Source organism: Cygnus olor, chromosome 29 (assembly GCF_009769625.2).
Source record: "Cygnus olor isolate bCygOlo1 chromosome 29, bCygOlo1.pri.v2, whole genome shotgun sequence".
Taxonomy (NCBI): Eukaryota; Metazoa; Chordata; class Aves; order Anseriformes; family Anatidae; genus Cygnus; species Cygnus olor.
The window spans coordinates 1,186,695-1,207,582 of record NC_049197.1 but is presented as its reverse complement, the minus strand read 5'-3'; the positions used below and the strand labels follow the sequence as shown (position 1 = coordinate 1,207,582).

The following is a 20,888-nucleotide window of genomic DNA, read 5'->3' as shown; positions in this document are numbered from 1 at the left end:
ATGAGATAACAAATTGGTGTTGAAAATATGATTGTGGGGAAAATGGCTCTAAATTACTCTGCTCCAAGCATGTTGTTTTATTCTTTAATGTAGATACTTTATGTATTTCTTTTCCTTAACCTATATATATTTCCTTTTTATTGTCTAAGCCTTTCCTAATTTATATTTTCATTACTTTGACTAATACCACTTCCACAGTGATATTATTATTCTAACGCAGTTTTGCAAGTGTCTCACTGAAACACTTGGCGTTAAATAATCTTCGGATTTAGTCTGCATGATTTGTAATTTAATAAGCAGTTCCGTTTCTGCATTTTACCTCCTAATTGGCACAGAATTAACCACTACTCATGCACTAACACAAGCTCTCATGTGCTTTTTTTGGTTGGAAAGAAAGCAGCTGTCCTTTAGGTATCCTATAGGTGCCCTTTGAGCGTAGTCCTTTGCCCGTAGCCGTTTAGCCAGAGCCTTTTTAGCCATTTTGGGGTCATTTTGGGTTGTAGCAGGAGCCTCATTCCCCTGGCATGGCAAAGGGATGGATGCTGCTTCTTTGGGAAGGAAGATCTCCGTCTCCCAGGCACTTGCACTTGATTCTCTTTTAATTACTGCTTGGGGAGCATGATACGTCTTGCTCTCATGGCATTTCCATATCCAGTTTGCTTCTCCCAATTCTTCCTGAAACATGATGCCCAGATTTGCGTCTCTGAAGACATGTAAACACTTGGATCTGAATCCAGCAAGGGCTTATTATTATCACCCATCAGCAAACGACGGCTTTTGCCTCCCTTTTCAGGCAAAAGACCCCTAAATCCTCAGCAAGCAGTGTTACGGATGGTCGAGAACCAGAAGATTTCACGTGGGAAAAGAGAGATTAAATGAAATTTTGGAAAGCAGCTCACACGAGGGCTGCAGCCGCGGGGATGTTTTGGTGCAAAGGGCTTTGGGGTTTGCCTTGCAGCATCCTTTAGCACCACAGAGGAGTCCCCATAGCACGGGGACTCCGGGGCACAGAGACCCCGAATCGCCGGGATGCTGGGGCAGGGAGGTGCTCAAGGACCAAGGCCCTGGGACCCAGCACCAGCGAGTGACCCACGGACCGCCCCGGGCTTTAAGGAGGGGTTTAGGAGAGGAGCGGGGAAAACAATGGTTTTTCCCAACAGGGCTGTTTTAAGGAAGCCTTGGTAACCCCTCCCTCTCACCAGGAAGGGCCGGGACCTCCTCATTTCCTTACCTTTTCCTTCTTCCGTGTTTTCGCCTTGGAGTCTTCAATATTCATGGGATCTAAATCACCTTTCCTTGTTATTCACATATCTGAAATGCTTCTGTAAAGGATTAAAAAAAAAAAAAGCCTCAAGGACAAATCCTCAAGAGATGAGCAGGATAAAATACCAGCTCTCTGCAAACAAACGGGGCCGCCCGCATCTCGACGGATTTTCTGTCTTTTGCTCCCAGATTTAGCCCCCATCCAGCTTTCTCCCCACTCTGGCACACGGGGCAGAGGGAGGAGGAGGAAGGTGATCCCTCGGCTTGTATCGCTGCTGTTTCCCAGCTGTTGCAGTGACTTCAGCCTTGCCAGGCAGGGGCAATTAACGGGGGAAGTCCTCTGCCCGCCGCAACCTGGCCACCAGGTGCTGGAGAAAAGGTCCAAGGTCCAAATCTCTGCAAGAAGCAGCGCCCAGAAGCAGGTGGGCAAATGAGATCCCGTCCAGGGCTGCCCCCTTTTGTGGGGTTTACTAAGGATTGGGGAAACCCGTTTTGGGGCAAAAGGTGACAAAGCATCGTTGGGTTAAGAAGTGCACCCAGGCCAAATGTAAGCTGTTAAGCAGGAACACGTGTTGGCATCACAGGAGGCTGCCTGGGATTTTTTTTTTTTTTTTTTTAACCCCAGATCACCCAAAATGAACAGCTCTGCCATAAATTGGGTATTAAACCCCCTATCTATCGTCTGTGTGACAGCCCTGGAGGACACAGCTCCCATCCCGTCCCGTGAGAGCGGAGATTTCCTAAGTGTGGGATGTGAATCATGCCCCGAAACATGACCCAGGGCAGCCCACGGGAAAACGCTGAGCACCGGGCTGGCTGCTCAGACTCGGTCTCGTTGTGTCTGCTCAGTGAATCTTTAATTAGGCTATGCAAATTCTAGCAGCTTCTAATTGGCTTAATCCCAGGGCCAGCTTGAGGTTGCCGTTGCTTCCAGCGCTTTGGGGGCTGCTTGCTCCTCTGCTTGGCTGAGGACGCTCCAAACTCACCTCACTGACCGAGTTGGAAGTGGTCTTTTCCTCCCTGTTTCTTCTCAGCCCGGTTGACCCCACCATTTTCTCGGCTGTAACCCCAAAAGGCATGGAAAAGCCACGTCCACCTGCAAGCCATGTTGTTCTCTTGTCCGAGAACGGACAGAATCGTGGATAAGAGTGATGCTGGATGGAAACCTTGGCTGGAAGCCCCATCTCCTCCAGTGCAGCATCCCGATGGAGATGGACGTGGCATGGCACTTGTCCAGGGATTGCATGGGTCTCGATACATCAGGGCAAGGAAGGAGGATCCACAGACTGATCGGCCCAGGCACCTCCATGCACACTCAGCTTCTCCATGCCCCCTGCAGACTCGGGGTTTGTTGCTCTGGGGGTGGTAGCGGCACTGCCTTTCCACCTGAGGATCAGCACGTTTCTGCTCTGTAATCCCAAAAGGATCAAAAAGCCGACCCAAACCAGATTCCTTCAGCACCAAGGCGCACGCCTGTGCCAGCTGCCAGCCCTGCCTCTACGGTTCTGGCAGGGATTTGGGGTGCAATCGCTTCTTGGGTGCAATTCCCCTGAGCTGGCTGAGATCTTTACCTCAGGACGAGGTGACTCATGCCCCGAAGTGCCCGTTCCCCTTCATGCTGCTGGCCCAGACACGCACGTCTGCGCGGCAGCAGTGATGTCAGCCCCTCTGGGACGCGTATCGCAGGCGGCATCGCCTCCCGTCCTGCTCCTAGCGAAGGGATGCACACGCTGCTCCCTCCTTCCTATGCCTACCTGGTATAAAGCTACTGCTGAGCACTGATTCTGCTCCTACATCCCTACCTGGGACCTTTGAGCCGAGGTCCTTGCCAGACCCATCCTCTAAATCTGAATCTAAATCGTGCTGGAGGCTGGAGGCAGCCAGACAAATACCTGATCTCGCCCCCGTCTTCCTACAGGTCATGCAAAGCTTCCTCGTCTTCGTTTTGGATCTGCTCCACCATCGTCCTGCGTGAAAGTGTATTTTCTGCCACCCTGCTGAGAGTTGTCTCCCTTCCAGGAGCTCACGAAATCTCTGCGCAGCCCCCAGCCCACTCCTCTGCCCGTCCCTCGGAGCTTTCCTGCGCTCGGGGGCTGTCGGCGATGCTGCTCCTGGTGCTCATCTGCTGGGGGGCTGCTAATGCAGGGGGGGGTCTTTTCTCCTCTCCAGCAAGTGAGCAAAATGGATTTCATTAGGAATCGATGTCCACTACATCCCTGAGGCCACTTTATTCGTATGCACCCTTTTCAAAGCACCTTGCAGGGTATTTACCTGAGTCGTTGTCCTGTTGTTTTTTTGAAACAACCCAAGCTCTCCCAAACCCATCTCCCAGCCCACAGGCAGATCCACCCACTTGTGATTCCCACATCCCTCCTGCAGCCTTTTAAAAGACACATTGGCCACCTCCGAGGTTGGTCACAGTGATGGACCTGCTCCCCAGAACCAGCCCTTTGTCCATTTTTTGTGTCCCCAAATACTTCCTGGGTGACTTTCTGCTGTGGCCTGATCCTCCCTAAACAATCCCACTGAACCTTGGTCATCTACAATGAACAAACTTCCCCGGTTCCCATCGGTCGTGAAGGTTTTCCACCTGTAAAAAAGGAGCCTGCAAAATCTTTCCGCCTTCGGTACCCACTGCTCAGCCGGACTCAGCGCAGCCGGGGTGACACCATGGAAGCCCTCTCTGAATTTCTGCCAGGTAATTTGCAGGCTGGACGTGTGCGAACAGCCAGTCTGGGCAGAGAGGACCACAGCGGAACTGATTTTACCTGTTTTGACACAGAACGGCCGCCTGGCATTTGCTGACGCCGCGTATTGCACTTTCAGGTATGTGCATGCAGCACCTGAATTCCTGCAGAAGAAGGTGCCAGAAAAGGTGTTGGTTTTTTATTTTTATTTTTTTGCAGGTTTCAGGGCTCCTTGCAGGGTTTAACTGCTAAAAAAAAAAAAAAACACTAACAGCACATCCACCCCCAAGGTCGAGCAGGTCTCTGCAGCCATCAGTCCCAAGGGCACACGACGTTTTATTAATGTCCTCCGAGGGCTGTGCTCGGCCCTGGGGTGCGTGAGGCTGAGATTTTCGCTGCCGAACCCAAGCACACACCAGGACCATCCTGCAGCGCTTCCACCGGCGCGTGGCCGACGTGCGCTCGGCGTCTCCGGCGCGAGGGGCGCGCGGGACGAGGGGTGCTCCCCATTTCTCCGCTCGCCCAGCGAGCTCAGCGCTCCGATTTTCCCATTCTTCAGCCAGGAATTTGGTAAGGCTTCGCGGCTCGGTCATGCTGCGTAAATGTTTTTTTTTTTTTTTTTTTTCTTTCTTATTTTGAACCGAGCCGAAGCCTCAGCCACGTCTCGCGATGAGCATCGACCTTCCCGATGAGCACCGGCCTTTCCACGGTGGGCACCATCCGAAAACAAGGCTCCTTCACATCCTCCCCTTGCTCCCTGGCGGCACCGCACCGCTGCGCAGCCTCAGGGCACGTTTCGGTGCCGAACAGCCTCGAGAACGTGCATTTATGTAATCCCATGGCTTAAACCTTCCTTGTTTGCTTTTGCCACGTGGCCGTGCGCAGGCGGCAGGGCCACATCTCCGATCCGTCCCTGCGAGGGCTGTGCCTCTTGTGATAGCCTCCAAACATTTATAATTAATTTTCCCCGCTGGATGGGATCTCGTAGGGTGGATATCAGGAGAAATTTACTCTCAGAAAGAGCGGTCAGGCGTTGGGACGGGTTGCCCGGGGTGGTGGTGGTGGCGTCACCATCCCCGGGGGTGTTCAAGGAGAGGTTGGACGTGGTGCTTGGGGACATGGTTCAGTGGGTGATGGTGGTAGGGGGATGGTTGGACCCGGTGATTTTGGAGGGCTTTTCCAACCCTCATGGTCCTGTGATTCGTTAAAACTATTTCACCTCGCAAGGTGAAATACCCACCCTGCAACGGGCCGAGCTGGTGGCCCCGTGGTGGTGGAGGGTGGTGGCACCTGGAGCACCACGGGGACCCGTCCCGTGTCACACCGTGAGCACGAGGAGGCAACGGGGACAAAGTGATCGGCTCCGGAGGTGACACCCAACTTGGGGAGCGGACGATGCGCTCGAGGTCCTGCCCCAGGAGGGACGAAATTCGTCTTCTTCTCTGCTCAGCGCTCATCAGACCACATCGCGGCACCGTGTCCAGTTTGGGGCCACCCACGTGGGACACTGGTGGATGAAACAGAGGGGATTTAGGGGCGGCCACCAAGAGGGTCACAGCCCGGAGCACTTCCCACGGGGACAAGCTGGGGGAACGGGTCTTGTCCATCCTATAGGGGCGAGAAGCTTTGGGGTCACCTCCCACCCTCTTTTTGGGGTTAGGGAGAAAATGGAGCCGGGCTCCTGGTGGTGGTTGAACTCGGAGAGGGTCTCGGTGGCTCTGAGGGGCAGCCCCGTCCGTGGTGGGCTTCCAGACCCCGCTGCGGGGCGAGGGAGGGAAGGGGAATTGGTGCTTGGGTGCCTCGGCCCGAAAGGGAAGGAGGCTGCTGCCATCTAGAGCAGGGACTCCTCCGCGTGCGGCCGCGCCAAGCCGGAAACATCGCCTTAAATTTACGGAAATTTAAGGAAAAAGCATCACGAGCTGGAACGCAGCACGCAACAGGCTCCAGGGCGCCGGGCTGAGCACCCGGCCCTGCCGCCCCGGAGCGGCGGCCAGCGAGCCGCAGTCAGAAATCGAGCTGAAAAAGGTGGAAAAAAAAATATATTTTTTAAACCATTGTTTTTTTTTTTTTTTTTTTTTTTTTGTGTCCCTCCCACGTGGCCCCGTGCCTCTGTGTCACCCCTTGTCCCCATGTCCCTCATGTCCCTCTAGGCCCCTGCTCCTCTCACGCCCCCCCCCCCTTGCCCTCACCCCCCCATGCCCTCACATCCCCAGGCCCCTATGTCCCCTGTACCCCTTCGTGTCCCCATGTCCCCCATGTCCCCACCCCCCCCATGTCCTCAGTGTCCCTCCATGCCCCCATGTCCCCCACGTCCCCATACCCCCATGCCCCCCATAACCCCCATGCCCCCCTCGTGTCCCATTGTCCCCCATTTCCCCCATATGCCCCCCAATGGCCCCAGGCCCCCAAATCCCATACAACCCCCACGCCCCCCTTGTGTCCTAAAAATCCCCCATTTCCCCATGTCCCCCCCATGCCCCTATGCACCCCACACCCCCTATAACCCCCATGCCCCCCCCATCCCCCCATGTTCCCCCCAAATCCTCCGGGCCGCCGGGGGGAGCACTGCCGGTGGGCGTGGCTGACTGACGACGGTGGGCGTGGCTGACTGACGACGGTAGGCGTGGCTTAGCGGTGGGCATGGCCCGGCGGGGGCGGGACTTGGAGACGGGGGGTGAATTAACGGCGGCGAGAGACGGGGCTTGGTGGTGGGCGTGGCTTTGTGGGTGGTGGGCGTGGCTTGTGTGTGGTGGGCGGGGCTTGTGGGTGGTGGGCGTGGCTTGAGGGTTATGGGCGCGGCTTGGTGGTGGAGTAGACTGGGTTTAAGGGCGGTGGCGGGCGGGGCTTACGGGAGGCGGGCGGAGCCTATGGGCGGTGGGCGGGGCTTTCTGGCAGTGGGCGGGGCTTGCGGCGGCGCAGCGCTCCGATGGCGGTGAGCCGGGCGCTCGCCCTGCGCCTGGCCTACGCGGCCACCGGCTGCGTGCTGGGGCTCTCGGCCTTCTTCACCTGGAGCCTGGCCCCCGCCTTCCGCCAGCCCGCTACCGCCGCCGCGGGGGGGCTCTCCGGTACGCCGGGGCTGGGGCTGGGGCTGGGGTTGGGGTTGGGGGCAGATCGCGGTGGGCAGGAGCCGTTCGTGGCCGTGGTGCAGGGGCCGTGGTGCTGGGGCCCGTGGTGCTGGGGCCCGTGGTGCTGGGGCCGTGGTGCTGGGGCCCGTGGTGCTGGGGCCCGTGGTGCTGGGTCCCGTGGTGCTGGGTCCCGGGGTGCTGGGCCCCGTGGTGCTGGGTCCCGGGGTGCTGGGCCCCGTGGTGCTGGGCCCCGTGGTGCTGGGGCCCGTGGTGCTGGGCCCCGTGGTGCTGGGTCCCGGGGTGCTGGGGCCCGTGGTGCTGGGCCCCGTGGTGCTGGGTCCCGGGGTGCTGGGGCCCGTGGTGCTGGGCCCCGGGGTGCTGGGGCCCGTGGTGCTGGGCCCCGTGGTGCTGGGGCCCGTGGTGCTGGGTCCCGTGGTGCTGGGCCCCGTGGTGCTGGGCCCCGTGGTGCTGGGGCCCGTGGTGCTGGGCCCCGTGGTGCTGGGGCCCGTGGTGCTGGGCCCGTGGTGCTGGGCCCCGTGGTGCTGGGTCCCGGGGTGCTGGGCCCCGTGGTGCTGGGCCCCGTGGTGCTGGGCCCCGTGGTGCTGGGGCCCGTGGTGCTGGGCCCCGTGGTGCTGGGGCCCGTGGTGCTGGGGCCCGTGGTGCTGGGCCCCGTGGTGCTGGGGCCCGTGGTGCTGGGCCCCGTGGTGCTGGGGCCCGTGGTGCTGGGCCCCGTGGTGCTGGGCCCCGTGGTGCTGGGGCCCGTGGTGCTGGGGCCCGTGGTGCTGGGGCCCGTGGTGCTGGGGCCCGTGGTGCTGGGGCCCGGGGTGCTGGGGCCCGTGGTGCTGGGGCCCGGGGTGCTGGGGCCCGGGGTGCTGGGGCCCGGGGTGCTGGGGCCCGGGGTGCTGGGGCCCGGGGTGCTGGGGCCCGGGGTGCTGGGGCCCGGGGTGCTGGGGCCCGGGGTGCTGGGGCCCGGGGTGCTGGGGCCCGGGGTGCTGGGGCTGGGGCTGTGACAGGGGAGGTCCAGGGGAAGTTCTGCACCCAGAGGTGCTCGGCGCTGGGACGGGCTCCCCAGGGACCTGGTTGCAGCCCCGGAGTTGGGGGATCCTTGTCCCAACGCTCTCGGAAACATGGTTTGGGTTCGGGGTCTGCAGCCAGGAGCTGGACTCGGGGATCCTCGGGGGGCCCTTCCATGGTGGGAAGCTCCTTGTGACAGCCACCGGGGGGCTTTGGGGCTCGGGTGGGGGCTTGGAGGCTTCTCCTGGCCTCCCCCAAGGGCGTTTGGGGCTGCTCGGGACTGGGGACCGGTGTCTGGCTGCGTCTGCAGCTGGAGAAGCCAAGCGGCATTTTGTGGGACACGCTGGCTGCACCTGTGAGCAGGGAGCCCCAGGTGCCGTCCGACCTTCTAACCGAGAAGAGGCTTTTATTTTAAACTTCAAAACTTAAAGTTTTGTTGGCTTTCCTAGTGAAATTTTGGCCTGGAAAGCAGCGTTTACGCGTGCTCTGTCTTTTCAGGAGGGGAAACCCAAATCGCCAGCTTCCTGAGGTTTGTACCCACTGAAAGCATCTGGGCCGGGTACTCCGAAACAGGCATTTGAGCTGCTTTTCAGACAGGCCACAGGCTGTAAAAACGCATCTTCACGTCCGCTGAAATCAGTGAGATTCAGATGCGTAAATATCTTGCTTAAATTATATATTTTTAGTTAGTGGTTGGGTTGGAGCAGATCGCAGTCATCCCTCCATTTACCAGCTCAGCAGCTCAGGGGTTTTGTGTGGCTGAATGCAAGCAACCACCTGGGGGAAGAGCAGAAAGGGAAGTTAAACTTGGTAAAGAATCTGGATTTCTTCTTGCACACGAGTGATGCCATCGCTGCTGTGAACACCTCGGTGTTTGCTCCGCTGTCAGCTCGGCTGTGATGCCCAGGGTTGTGCTAGGTTTGCCATTCAGCTGATTCCCTCTGCTCCCTCGCCCTCTTCTTGCTGTTCCTCCAAAAATCTTTAATTCTAGCTGGAACTGGAATGGAGCAGGGCGGCCCCGCCACGCTCATCTTGCTTTACTAGGTGGTGGGATGGAAGCTGGGGCGTCGTAGTACCCCAGAAACGCACAAGGAAATAACAAGTGCTATTTTACGCTGCCAGTGCCTGTTATTTTGTGTTCGCAGAGGAATTTCTGGAGCCTGCATTCCAGAAGGAAGCTGGTGAGAAAGCAGAGGGAGAAACCATCCTGCACTGACAGTGCTGAACTTATTTAGCTTATTGCCTGCTGGGAGGAGGAGGAGGAGGTTTGTGTGCTGGCTAGTCACCAGTAATTCGAGCTAGTTAAGGTAACAGGGGATCAAGGTAAGCAAGATTAAAAGAATGGTCATTTGCGAGGTTGCACTCCGTGAATTTGTAGGCTCGCAAACATCTGTGGAATGTCCACTGGCAGAGTCCCAGCAGGATCACAAAGCCTCAGAAACGCATTAAGAAATAATCAGAAGGGCTTTCAGCGTCTTTCGGTGTTATGACAAAGCTGATTTAAGAGGTTCCTGTCATCCTACACTCTTGGCTGCTTTTTCCTGCCCTTCTGCTTCGCTCTCAGTGTTTCAATAGGCAAAATGGGCTCCAGGCTTCTGAGATGAGATTTTTCCTTTATGCTCCCGAGCTGATCGTATATAGCGTGCTATCCTGCAAACAGCTCAGGGGCCGGGATCGAGTAGGAATAGAACCACTCGTGTACGGGAAGGACCTTTGAAACTTGTTCTGCTGCCAGACGAGCGTTCAAGTCAAGTTGTGCCAGCCTTCATGGGCAGACATTTCACGTAGCTCATGGGTAGGGCTAAGCGGGTGCTCAGTCACTTGTGGAGGGGGAGGCTTAAAAAAAGAATCGCTGCTTTTTTTTTTTGCCGTGCACTGAAGCTTAGGCTGCTTGCTGAATTAAGTTTGTTCTACGAAAAAATCACTGTGTGTAGGAGGTTGGCCTTGTGTTTAGACGCCATGGGTCATTCAGTTTCAGGTATTTCACTCTGTTTGTTTTTGGCATACTGCATTAAACCACCTTTTTTTTGTTGTCGCACGCTAACTAGCTCTTATTTCCACTGGCAGAGAATGGCAGGAAAGGAAGTGGGCAAGCGGCTGAAACTTTCCGCTGTGTAGACACTGCAACGTTCATTCTCAGGCACTGCTGTGTGCCCTTCAGTCTCCAAAAAAACCTGTTGCAACTTTCTTTTAACACAGGCAGAAGGACGGCTTCTCCCCTAATCCCCCTGGCACAGCTCAAATGCGGTGCGTGGGTGCTGTCGGTGTCACGGGGATAGCAAAAAGCCCTGCTGGAGGTGTCCTTGTGCGCTCTCTGGTGTCTTCACCACAGCCTTTTTTTTTTTTTTTGGGTCAATACGTGCCTTTTTTTGTTCAGGAGCTTCCAAAAGCAATCCGAGCACCTGCGTGAGCTGCAGGTCCGGCTGTTGTGGCTGGGAGCGCTGACACTTTATGGGGGGGGAATTGTTTAGGCTGGTGTAGTTGGCAGTTTTGCAAAAGTTGCTAATTAACTCTGATTAAGCCAAGGCTTCTCCTGCCAGCCTTCTCTGCGAGTGTGCTCATACGTGCTTATCTAGTTTTAGCTATCTTTCTGGTTTTCCCATCACCTCTGGTGTGTTTGTCGTCGCTTCTCTCTTGCCCGCGTTGGATTGCAGCCTGCTGAAACTTTTGCTGATGTGCATTTGGTTTTATCAGGGGCGTGTTTTTTAGGATGTTTATCTGTGTGCTTCCTCTCTCCTATGCTGTCTTTGTCTCTGTTTTAATCTCTGTAAGAAGCCTTGCTGATACCTCTATCATTAGGAACCCGTGTCTTTGTAATCAGTTTGTTTATCTTTTCCTTATCTTCCAGAGAACCTTTCCTACTGTGTTTTCCTTTGAAATCCATCTTCCACTACTGGTTTTGTTAACTTTCACCTGCTTGGATGCATTCATTCGAATCTGAACTGATCTTCAAATGCATTTAATCCCAGTTGCAGTACGCGAGCTCTGCGGAGGGGCAAGCGGTCGGATTCTGCTGAGTCTGTAACCAGAGCCTTCAATTACCTCTAGTTATGAAACTGGAAGCGTGCAATTTCAGATGCTGAGCAACCCCCTTTCCAGTCTTTCCGGTTGGCTTTCGTGATAATAACCCCCCCCCCCCATCCCCTCCTGCCGCAGTGCCCGGTAAAATCAACTCACTAATCCTCCGAATCTCAGCTCTGCCTCCAGGCGTGCATACTTGGGAATTTTCGCATCCTCTTCAATCAGATGCAGACCTCGTCTATCAGCCCCTTGTTCTAAGCAGGGACACCCAACCGAGGGTTTCCGATAACCCCGGGGACAGCAACTCAACAGACCGATCACAGGACCCAGAAAGTCATCCCTGAGTTAATGCTGGCTGTCTCGGTGGTTTGCCATTTCATTTCGAGCTAGTCACGGTGGCTTTTGTAATTTAGTGCTTGTTTGTGTGTTTGACCTTCCCCCCCCTCACCGCCTTAAATTAATTTTTTTTTGAAGTAAGCCATGAATCTCTAAGAAACTCTGATGTTTTCGTTCAGCCAGAGGCAATTTAAAAGAGAAGAAAGCAATTAAATGTTTTCAGGATGTATCCAGCCCTTTCCTGAGTGGCTTTTAATGTTCTTGTGTATGTATCTTCTCTCTTTAAAATGAATAGAAAAAGAGGGTTTTTTTCCACTCCAAAGAGACTTTATTGGCTGTTTCCAAGCTGCTCAGATATTTCTGGCAAAATAGAGAGCTTGTGCTTTGAGAACATAATGTGGACCAGATATTAAAGCAGCTGCAAAGAAGATGAAACACAAAACGTACTTTCCAGACACTTGAAACTTTAAAAATATCTGATAAGTGAAAGTAGTAGAAGCTAGCTTAGGCTGTTCACAGTACCCATTGCGTACAAAAGCTACGATTCTCTGAAGGCACTGATAGCTAATCTAACGTGCATATTGCAGGGAAATTCAGGCAGATTGGCTTGGTCCCTCTCCAGGGCTGGAATAGCACGTAAAAAAAAGCGTTTCAGGAATAAAGCATTTTCGAGTGCTTGGATTTGCATACAGAATACTTAAAAAAAAAAAAAAAAAAAAAGTTAAGTTTTGCCTCGTGCCTGCTTTATTCCTTCGTCTTAAGCAATGGCGAAAAGTGGGGAAAAGCACACTGAAAGAAAACACAAAGGCACAAGGCTTGTGCTTCGTTATGATCTTACTAAATTGCAAGGGGAGAACCGAATCCTTCCTAAGTGGAAAATGTGATGTTGGTTTCGTCTTCAGCGTGAATGGCAGAGGCACAAAGCATCTGAAATCTGTACATCTTCCATTTCCTGCTTCTAAAAACGGCTGCTCGGGCCAGCCCGGTGCCGAGCAAGCGGCTGAAATTTTATTTCAAAATCCCCTTTTTTTAATTCTTGCGCCCGTGCAGCCCAATCTGCTTTCCTCCAAACTGAAACGTCCCGGAATAAATAGCAAAGCTCTCGATTGCACGTGCCCAGAGGGAGATTTTACCGAGTGCTTTTCACTAGAATACTCCAAAGACTCCTCTCCTTCGAGAGCTGTTTTCCTTAAATATTTCAGTGTTGATCCTTAGCTATTTTGGCAGAATTGCTGCTTAGAGAAAACCCGTTTTTAACCTCTTCCAAAAACAGCTGACGCTGAGCTGGCTTGGCTTGGACTCGTGGAAGAGAGCATTTTACCCTTTCTGGGAATCAACCAGCGAAGGCAAAGTTTCTGCAACTTAAAAATGGGAAAAATGAGCTTAAACTGGTGCTGCTAGAGTAGCAGAGCGTGTAAAAGGAGGTTGTGCAGATGGACAATGATGGAAGGCTTTGAAAAAATTCTTCTTGCTGCTCACCGTAGACTTCATCTCTTCCAGCACCATGCAAGTAGTTTTTAATGCTTTTCATTTTTACGTTTTTATTCTCGTTTTGCTCGCCGTCAGCTTTCTCCCATCGTCGACGCGCGCTTGGAGCTTCAGGCAGCTGGCAGAAGAGCGCCGCTCGCAGAATAGCTCCTGTGTGTGTGCGCCTGCTTGGCTTCTTGGCCTCGCTTGCACATTTGTTGTTTTTTTTTTTTCCTCGAATCTGTACCACCCATTAGCGTCGTACACCACGTCCCAGCGCGGCGTGCAGACGTGGCCTGACACGCGTGGCCTCTGGCTGCTCTGAGCTCCGGGAAGGCAGCTGCGCTGCTTTTTCCCTGCCAAACAATGCGACTTGTTTTTTGCAGGGACCAAAATTGCTGTCCGTGACGAGCAGGGCTCTGAGGAAACCTCTGTTTGGTCGCAGGTTTTTGGGTTTATGCTGGGAGAAAGCGAAAGTTTGGTTCCACTTCAGCTGAAGCATGCCAGCCTGTCGGTTGGCTTACCGAAATATTTGGATTTTCGTGTTTTTCTGCACCTGCCTGCAGGCTGAGCTCGATCCGTCTTTGGGACTTGCCTTTTAGGATTTATTTAAACGTGTTCCGAGTATGCTGTAGGTGTTTATATTTCAAAAATGAATTAAACAGCTGCTAACAGGTATATTGACAAGGCTTTAAAAAAAAAAAACAACTGCCCCTGTTGCTGTTGTTTCAGATGTTCTCATGGTTGTTTGATGGGCCAGCTTCCTTTTCCTGGAGCTTTGTGTACTTTGGGTAATTAGTTTTTTTGGTTTAAAGGTAACAACTTTCCCGCTGCTCTATGTCGGAAATCCCTCGATTGTGTTTTGTTTAGTGCCTCTCGTTTTAGGGCCATTCCAGCTTGGAGTAAATCCACCCAGCCAAAATGTTTCCCTGAAAAGGGGGCAGAGTTTTTGATGTTATTTCCAGCAGGTGACGTCACTGCAGCTCCAGGGCTGCGTCTGCAGCTTCTGGGTCTGCTTCTCAGTGAATGCAAAATGCAATCCAAAAATACAGGTGTGGATGTGGAGAGGATTTGGGGGAGCTTGAGGTGAGAAAGAAGAACCGAATGCAGAAGGTCCTGTGGTTAATCATTGCAGACTTTAAATGGCGTGACTTTTATTCCTATTCCAGTAAAAAACCTTATTAAAATGTGTTTCTTTTTGTTTTTTAAGTTGCACAGCTGAATGAGTTAGCTGTTGTTCTGCTGCCTACATCCAGCTGAGGGGTTTGTGTTAAACCTGCAGGCCCCTGCTCTCGGGGGGTTTCAGGACGTGAGTCCTGCTCTCATTTCTCCTGCCTGTGTCTGAGCACGTGCACGTTCCCTCTGCTGCTGTGGATGCTTCTTGAGGCAGCTCTGCCAGCTGATTTAACTTGTTGGAGGACTTTTCTGCCCTTTTAGGAAAAAAAAAACACCAAACCCTGCTGCTCTGCAAGCTCCATAGCCTTGCTGAAGGATTTGGGGGTGTTTTAGGGGTGCAGGGGGGAGGCAGGCATCGCGCAGCCGGAGCTGGCGAGGACTCCGCTCCCCCCTATTTCATGGGGTAACGAACATTTTGCTGACATTTTGTGGGTAAAAGGGTTCCCTGTGCCTGTCGGCCGTGTGACCCGGCTCTGCACGTGGAGGAGCTGTGTTTTTTGCCTCGTCACAGTTATGGACTCACAGCTGAGGTTTGCCCCACGGCTTCCTTTCGAGCGCTGTGTCAGGCTTTAGGGCTGGGGAAGAGGCAGGGGCAGGCTTGGGGGGGGGATCTGGTGATGCTCATGTGCTCCTTCTGTTCTTGCCACGAGAGCTTTTGGGGAGTTAGAGGCTTTTTTGGCATGGAAACACGAGCAGCTTGACTCAGCACTTCAGATAAATTGTGCCAAGTCATCTGAAAGCGCCGGTGGGGAAGCGGCTTGTTTTTGCTAATCGTAAAGCCAGAGTTTCCTTTTTTTTTTTTTTTTTTTTTTTTTTAAATGTGGGTTGAACTTGCTAGAGCACGAGCTTAAAGGTAATATGAAGTCAAGGAAGTGGTTGATCAGCAAGCTGAGCGCTGGGCTTTTCCACCGAATCCCGTGGCAGGCTTTCTGAAAGGCATTGCCAGCGCAATTACGGTCGTCTGCAGAGCTCCAAAACGCCTCCTGACAGCTCGGTCGTGGCAAAGCAGCATCCCTGCTGCCTTGAGGAGAGCCACAGCAGCAAAATCCGGAGTGCCCCTAGTGAAAAGTTGTCTTTTCTGCTCCATCATCCATCCACCTCTTTTCTTCTTCTGGGCCACCGTGGAGGGTGTTCTCACCCACTTGGCACCACCCTAAGGCACTGAAGAGGCAAAAAAACATCACCAGGGTTCTCCTGCCCAGCCTGGAACTAATCTTTGTGAATGTTCAGCATCATCTACCGTGCACCTACGACATACCCCTTGTCCGTGTGGCCCCGAGACCAGCCCACCCGTAAGCCAGGGGTGTTCAGCAGCAAGTTCTGCAGCTCCGTGCCGCGGCTCTGCCCCTCTATCAGCTTTGGCACCGTTGTTTTCCTCCGTGCCATAAAGCACTCTTTTAAGCCTCAGGAAGCTTGGTGCATAATGACCGTATCCAGTAACAAATGAGCTCCGGCAAGACTTGTGGCTGTGCTTAATATGAAAATGTTTATCTTGTAGTGGGCAAGGTTGGGTTTCGCTTCCTTTGATGCCGAGCGGTAGCTGCAGAGGGAGATCTGTGTTATTACAGGGTACCATGTAAAGCAGCCTGGTATTTTAGCAGTGCTATTGTCCTTTTTTTTTTTTTCCCCCTTTTTTTCTTCCTCCCTGCTGCTGCCCTTAAAATAAGACGTCTACAGGAGGTGGCAGCAAAAAGGAGGAACACCAGCCAGCTCGCTGCACCGCTGGAGGCTCGGGTGTCAGCAGTGCCACCACCCAGGTCTTTGCCAAAAGGAGGCAATGTTTGGAGGTGTAAAGTGGCCCAGACTGCAGGCTGGGTGGGATTTAAGGAGCTGCAGCCCTGCTCCTCAGCGCTGAGACTTCGATGGGGACGATGCTGGGGTTGCGCGGTGAGGAGCACCAGGCAGGCTTTAAGCATTTGGACCGACTTTTCTTACACCAAGTGCCTGGTCTCATTTTTTTTCTTTCATGTTTGGTGAAAAGGTGGCAATTTTTTTTAAAGCACGAGATCAGGGAAGTATGTGTCTTTTCTCTTTACATCGGAAAGTGCTCGGTACTCGGGGGCTTTCGTGCCTTTTGCTCTCTCATTTCCTCCCTTCTGACAAGGGGGTTGAAATGTGGTTCAGGAACGGTCACCTAAGCCCTTGGAAGTGCCTTTTGCTGCTTCTATTAAAGCTGCGCCAATCTTAAAACACAAAACAAAGACCTGTACGTGCTCAGATACTTGTCTGGTTGTGTAACCCAGACGTTTTGGGCCAGCCCCAGGAGTGCGGAGCCAGATTTAGTCCACCTTAAGCACTTCGCGAGCGTGCTTTGCCCTAAGTGGGAATTGTATGTAAATATCAGCTGGGAGCTGAACTTCTGCACCCCTTTGCTTTTAGAAATGTCACAGCCCTTTGAAAATCTGGCCAGCTTGGCAGCAATGTTGTGGGTTTTGTTCCCTGGTGCTCCTTTGCTTGTGAGTTAAAGACGTGGGCCACGCGTTTAAAACTCTCAGGGTGCTGCCAGAATATTTCCAAATAAATTGGAAAAAAAAAATAGAAATAGCTGTACAGTTCTCTGAAAGCACGGATAACAGCAAAGAGAACAGGAAGGCTTCGTGATAATTGGGTAAAACCTGAATTAATCTTGCTTGGGAGAGCTTTGGATCGTGTTCCTTGTACGCTTGTGCAATTGTCCATTGGCACAGCAGCACGTTGTCCTGTCCCCACCTCGTGGCAACCCTTCTCCTTTAGCATAAGGAGTAAATTTGCTCTGCAAATAAGTGCAGACCGCGTAGCAAATGGTGCTTGTTGGCGTCGGCTAGCGGAGAAACCTGCTGGCTTTGGTGTTACTGATGGCGAGGCAGAAAAAAGCCACGCTGGGCTATTTTCACCTCTGCCACAAGGGTTTTCCTTTAAGGCATCCGGACTGTAATACAGATCCGAGTGGCTGTTAATTCTGGGTCACTTGAAGTGCTCGGAGGGGATTTGTCTACGTGCGCGCCCTGTGAGGTTAAGTGGAGATGTGCTGGAGCTAAAAGATGCGGTGTGAAATGCTGGGTGCGCGGAACAGTTCCCGTGTATCTTCCTTGGGTGTCTGAAATGAGTGGTCGTGGGGTGCTCTTCATCGGCCCTACGTGTAAAAGGGGCTCCTTGGCTTTTGTAAAAAGGTGAGCTAGTTCTCGGGAGGTGGCTGGCTGTGGCTGCTGTCCCGGAGGCTGTATGGAGAAATAAATAAATCAGAATCGTAGGGCTTGGAAGGGCCCTCGAGATATCACTGTGTATGCAGGGGTCCTTTCAAATGGGTCTGTTCAGAACAGGAAAATGAAAATATTGTTTAGGGGAATCCATTCAATGAACGAAGCCCTTTCTGCGCCAGCCTGGGATCCAGACCTGTACCCTAAAGCCTGTGCCCAAGCAGGGGGTGTGGGGTGCTCGCAGAGGGCGATGCTCGCCCAGGCAGCCGTCTTGCCCCCCTTTCATGAGGGCCCTGGCAATGAAGCGTTAACTTTCTGTGATTTTTTTTTGGGGGGGTGGTTACTGGGATGTGTATTTATTCGACACCTTTCTGTGTCGCAGTGTGATGCACGGTACTGATTCCCCTTGCTGTCTGATCGAGCAGGTGTTCTGGCGCTCTGGGCCCTAATCACGCATGTGATGTATGTGCAGGATTACTGGAGGACCTGGTTAAAAGGGCTGAGGTTCTTCCTCTTCATCGGGATCCTCTTCTCAGCCCTCTCAGTGGTGGGGTTCTGCACCTTCCTCGTTCTGGCCATCACCAAGCACCAGTGTAAGTAGTTGGCAGCAGTACTGGGAGCAATGGCTGGCGCTGCTGGGGTTACTGGGGCTGGGTTGGAAGGAACAGACTGGGGGTGCTCCTGCCACTTCTTCAGAGGTGCCGTGAGACTTTTGGGGAGGGTGCCAGAATGCATTTCAGTTTTCTGCTGTCACGACCTGATGACACGAGAGCGATCCTATGGCCGATGGGTACCACTCCCTGGGGCAGTGCCCGTCTGCTGATGTCTGATAGCTGCCCTGGTAGACCTAACCATGCTGCAGGCAGTCCCCGTTTTCCAGCTTTGTCTTCAGTAGAAACTGGAATTTACTCCTCTGACAGCTGAGGGGAGTGCTCTTAAACATCATGCTTCAGCGCCCATAAAGCAGGTGGGTGAGGACTTTGAAATCTAAACACAAGCCAGCAGGGTGAAATGCCTTCTAAGCTTAGTCAGCACGTAAAGCTGTGTCCCTGGGAGCTGTGTAAGTGTCATATGAGGGCTCGTGTCATTCCTCCCAGTGTTTGCTTGGCAGTAGATCAAAGGGAGAAGGATGGTGTTTGTTTTTTTTTTTTTTTTGGGGGGGGAGAGGGACTGTGTTTTTGTTTGGGACTGAGGTGGGTTCTTTCTGGCCAGGCTGCATAAGGAATACAACGATTTTTAAATGCACCTGTACCCTTTTTCTCTCCTAGCCCTGACTGATCCCAGAAGCTACTACCTGTCGTGCGTCTGGAGCTTCATCTCCTTGAAATGGGCCTTCCTGCTCAGTTTGTACGCCTACCGGTACAGGAACGAGTTTGCAGACATCAGTATCCTCAGTGACTTCTAACACTTGGACTTCAATCCCGTCTGAAGGTGCTGGAGGTCTGATTTGCCCCCCCGAAGGCATGGTACATGCGAGAGATGTACAAGAGGCGGAGAAGGAACTCACCCAGTGCTGCTTGGTTTGTCTGTCTGCAGTAGGGGTTCTTCCTAATTGCTTTTACTCAACCATTTAAAGTTTGGCTAACGATGTCAATCCAGTCTTTCTGTAACTTTCCCGGGAGTCCCTGTGTCTGGTAGCGGGTCGAAAGACTCAATCTGCTTACACACAGCAGGCCCAGACCCACTCTTTGCGTTGCCCTCAAGTCCTTGGGCTTGCACTTGGGGAGAAAGCCCTGGACAGCACCCTGACACCTCATGCTTGCGAGGGAATTGCCAGGTGGGTGCCCCAGATGTGCATAGAAACCCTGCTGGGTGGAAGTCGTCTCCTTTTTGCACTGCTCTGCTCCTCAAACGGAGAGCCTTCCTTCATAGCAAGTCCCCGAGTACCTTCCAGCCAGTACCAGGCATCTTCCAGTACTCTCCTTTTACAACTAGTAGTAGGAGTAGTACACAAAGTCTGGAGGATGTGTAGAGCCCCAGGGGATGGGGCTGCAGCAGAGAAGTGCCAGTCATCCCCTGCCTCTGTCAGAGGTGGAGAGTGCTGATTCTGGCTGCTAACCTAGAAGGAATTTAATATTTAATGCTAAATTTTCTAGGAAGCAGAATAAAATGTTTGGGTGGCAGGTGTGCTGGGTAAGGGCTTGCTTACCTGAACCTCAGGAGAAACCTGAATGTGATTCTTCTAAAAAAGTGTTTCTGTAGGTAGCAGTGTTTCCTTTTCTTTGCTCGGCTTCCCTGTATCGGAGAGCAGGATGAGAGGGAAAGGAGATACGGTCCTCAAAACTAAAAAAGGTATCCAGCAAGCCTCCAAAACAAGCGCCCGATGTAGGCACCGTCTGTGCTGCCACTGGTCCCTGCTTTGCTTTGGAAGGCGAGAGGTTTGAGCACGTAATAATTAAATTAAGCTGATGGGGTTATTTTGGAAGCAGCTGACAACACCTGGATAGCATTCCCCAGTTTTTTGGGTGGGAAGATCCTCAACTTACCCAGCTCGAGGGACAGCGGGTCAATGCGCAAAGCGAGGTGTTGCCAGCCTTGCCGCGGAACCTGCTGGAGGCTGCTAACCCCCGACAAAAGGCTGTGTACCTGAAATGCGCTTATGAGGTTAATACTCAGGCTTTTAAATCCTAAAATCTCCCGTACTGCTGACGTCGGGCTGCCAGCGTGCCCGGCAGGAGATGGAGCAGCCGAGCTCGCTTCCCTGCCACGGAACCGATACGGGGTTTGCGAGAGGTTTTAGGGTAGGGAGTTTCAAGAAGCCATCTCTCGTCTTAAATTTCCCCAGCACGACTCTGCCCACGTGTTCGCTGTCCGGGTGCAAGCCCCAGCTCTGAAAACTGCGTTGTGGTGTCCTCGGGAGGCAGAAATCCTTACGGGCTGAAAGCCTCACAGCAAAGCGTTGTCCCTCCGTGTCCCCACACCGCAGCACCCTCCTGCCTGCGCGCCGCTGGCATCCCTCAGCAGCACATCGGGGCTCCCTTCCCGGGCACGTGTCCAAAAGTCCCCTCGGCTGACCCCGGAGGTTTTTTAAAGTTTATTTTTGTGACACTAAATTTGCCTGCGAAACAGCTCACTGAATCTAACCCCCCCCCCCCCCGTTTTCTCCCTGACATGTTTTAGCTCTGGAATTTATACTTCCATCTCAGCTTTTTAAAAGATCGTGTATGTAAATATATAATATATTTTTACATCGTTTACGCTTTGTTTGCACGCTTGGTGTAAGACTTGGTCCTGCAGCGGGATGGTGTGATTCACAGCGGGGTTCGTTTGTGTGTATCCCAGTGTCTCCTTGTACTAAGCTACGCTGTGTAACTCGTGTGTGACACCACGATAAGAGCAGAAATACAGTCGTCTTTCTCACCAAACCGGTGTCTGTAGCATTTGTTCTATAAAGTTGTTAAATTCCGGCTCTTTCCCTCTCTCGGTGGTAGCCTGCAGCAGCGTCGCTCCGTGGGAAGGACAGGAATTGTACAAAACACTTAGCTTTTTGGGGTGATGCAGAACCACAGCAATTTTAACTCTTACTGCATCCTGCGCATCTTTACCAGCACCCTCAACATCTAGATCCACACGTAGCAATACCTGATACGGTACTTTTTTTGTTTTTTGTTTCTTTCCTCCCAAAACTTCACGCCCTGTCTTTCCCGTTCCCAAACTGCACCTTTTAGGTGTGGTTTTATTTT

General features: G+C 53.0%; 1 protein-coding gene across 1 annotated transcript; it reads left to right on the top strand.

The window, feature by feature from the left end:
• Positions 1 to 6,796: 6,796 nt before the first annotated feature.
• Positions 6,797 to 20,570, top strand: SLC48A1 (solute carrier family 48 member 1). Its single transcript, XM_040539372.1, has 3 exons — positions 6,797 to 7,015; positions 17,631 to 17,798; positions 18,474 to 20,570. The coding sequence occupies exons 1-3, from the start codon at positions 6,877 to 6,879 to the stop codon at positions 18,608 to 18,610; spliced, it is 444 nt and encodes a 147-aa protein (XP_040395306.1). The 5' UTR covers positions 6,797 to 6,876; the 3' UTR covers positions 18,611 to 20,570.
• The last annotated feature ends 318 nt before the right edge of the window (positions 20,571 to 20,888 follow it).

Coding starts and splice junctions, on each gene's coding strand:
- SLC48A1 (XM_040539372.1), top strand. CDS start 6,877: ATGGCGGTGAGCCGGGCGCTCGCCCTGCGCCTGGCCTACGCGGCCACC. Junction 7,016..17,630: donor CGCCGCGGGGGGGCTCTCCG/GTACGCCGGGGC, acceptor CTGATCGAGCAG/GTGTTCTGGCGCTCTGGGCC. Junction 17,799..18,473: donor GGCCATCACCAAGCACCAGT/GTAAGTAGTTGG, acceptor TTTCTCTCCTAG/CCCTGACTGATCCCAGAAGC.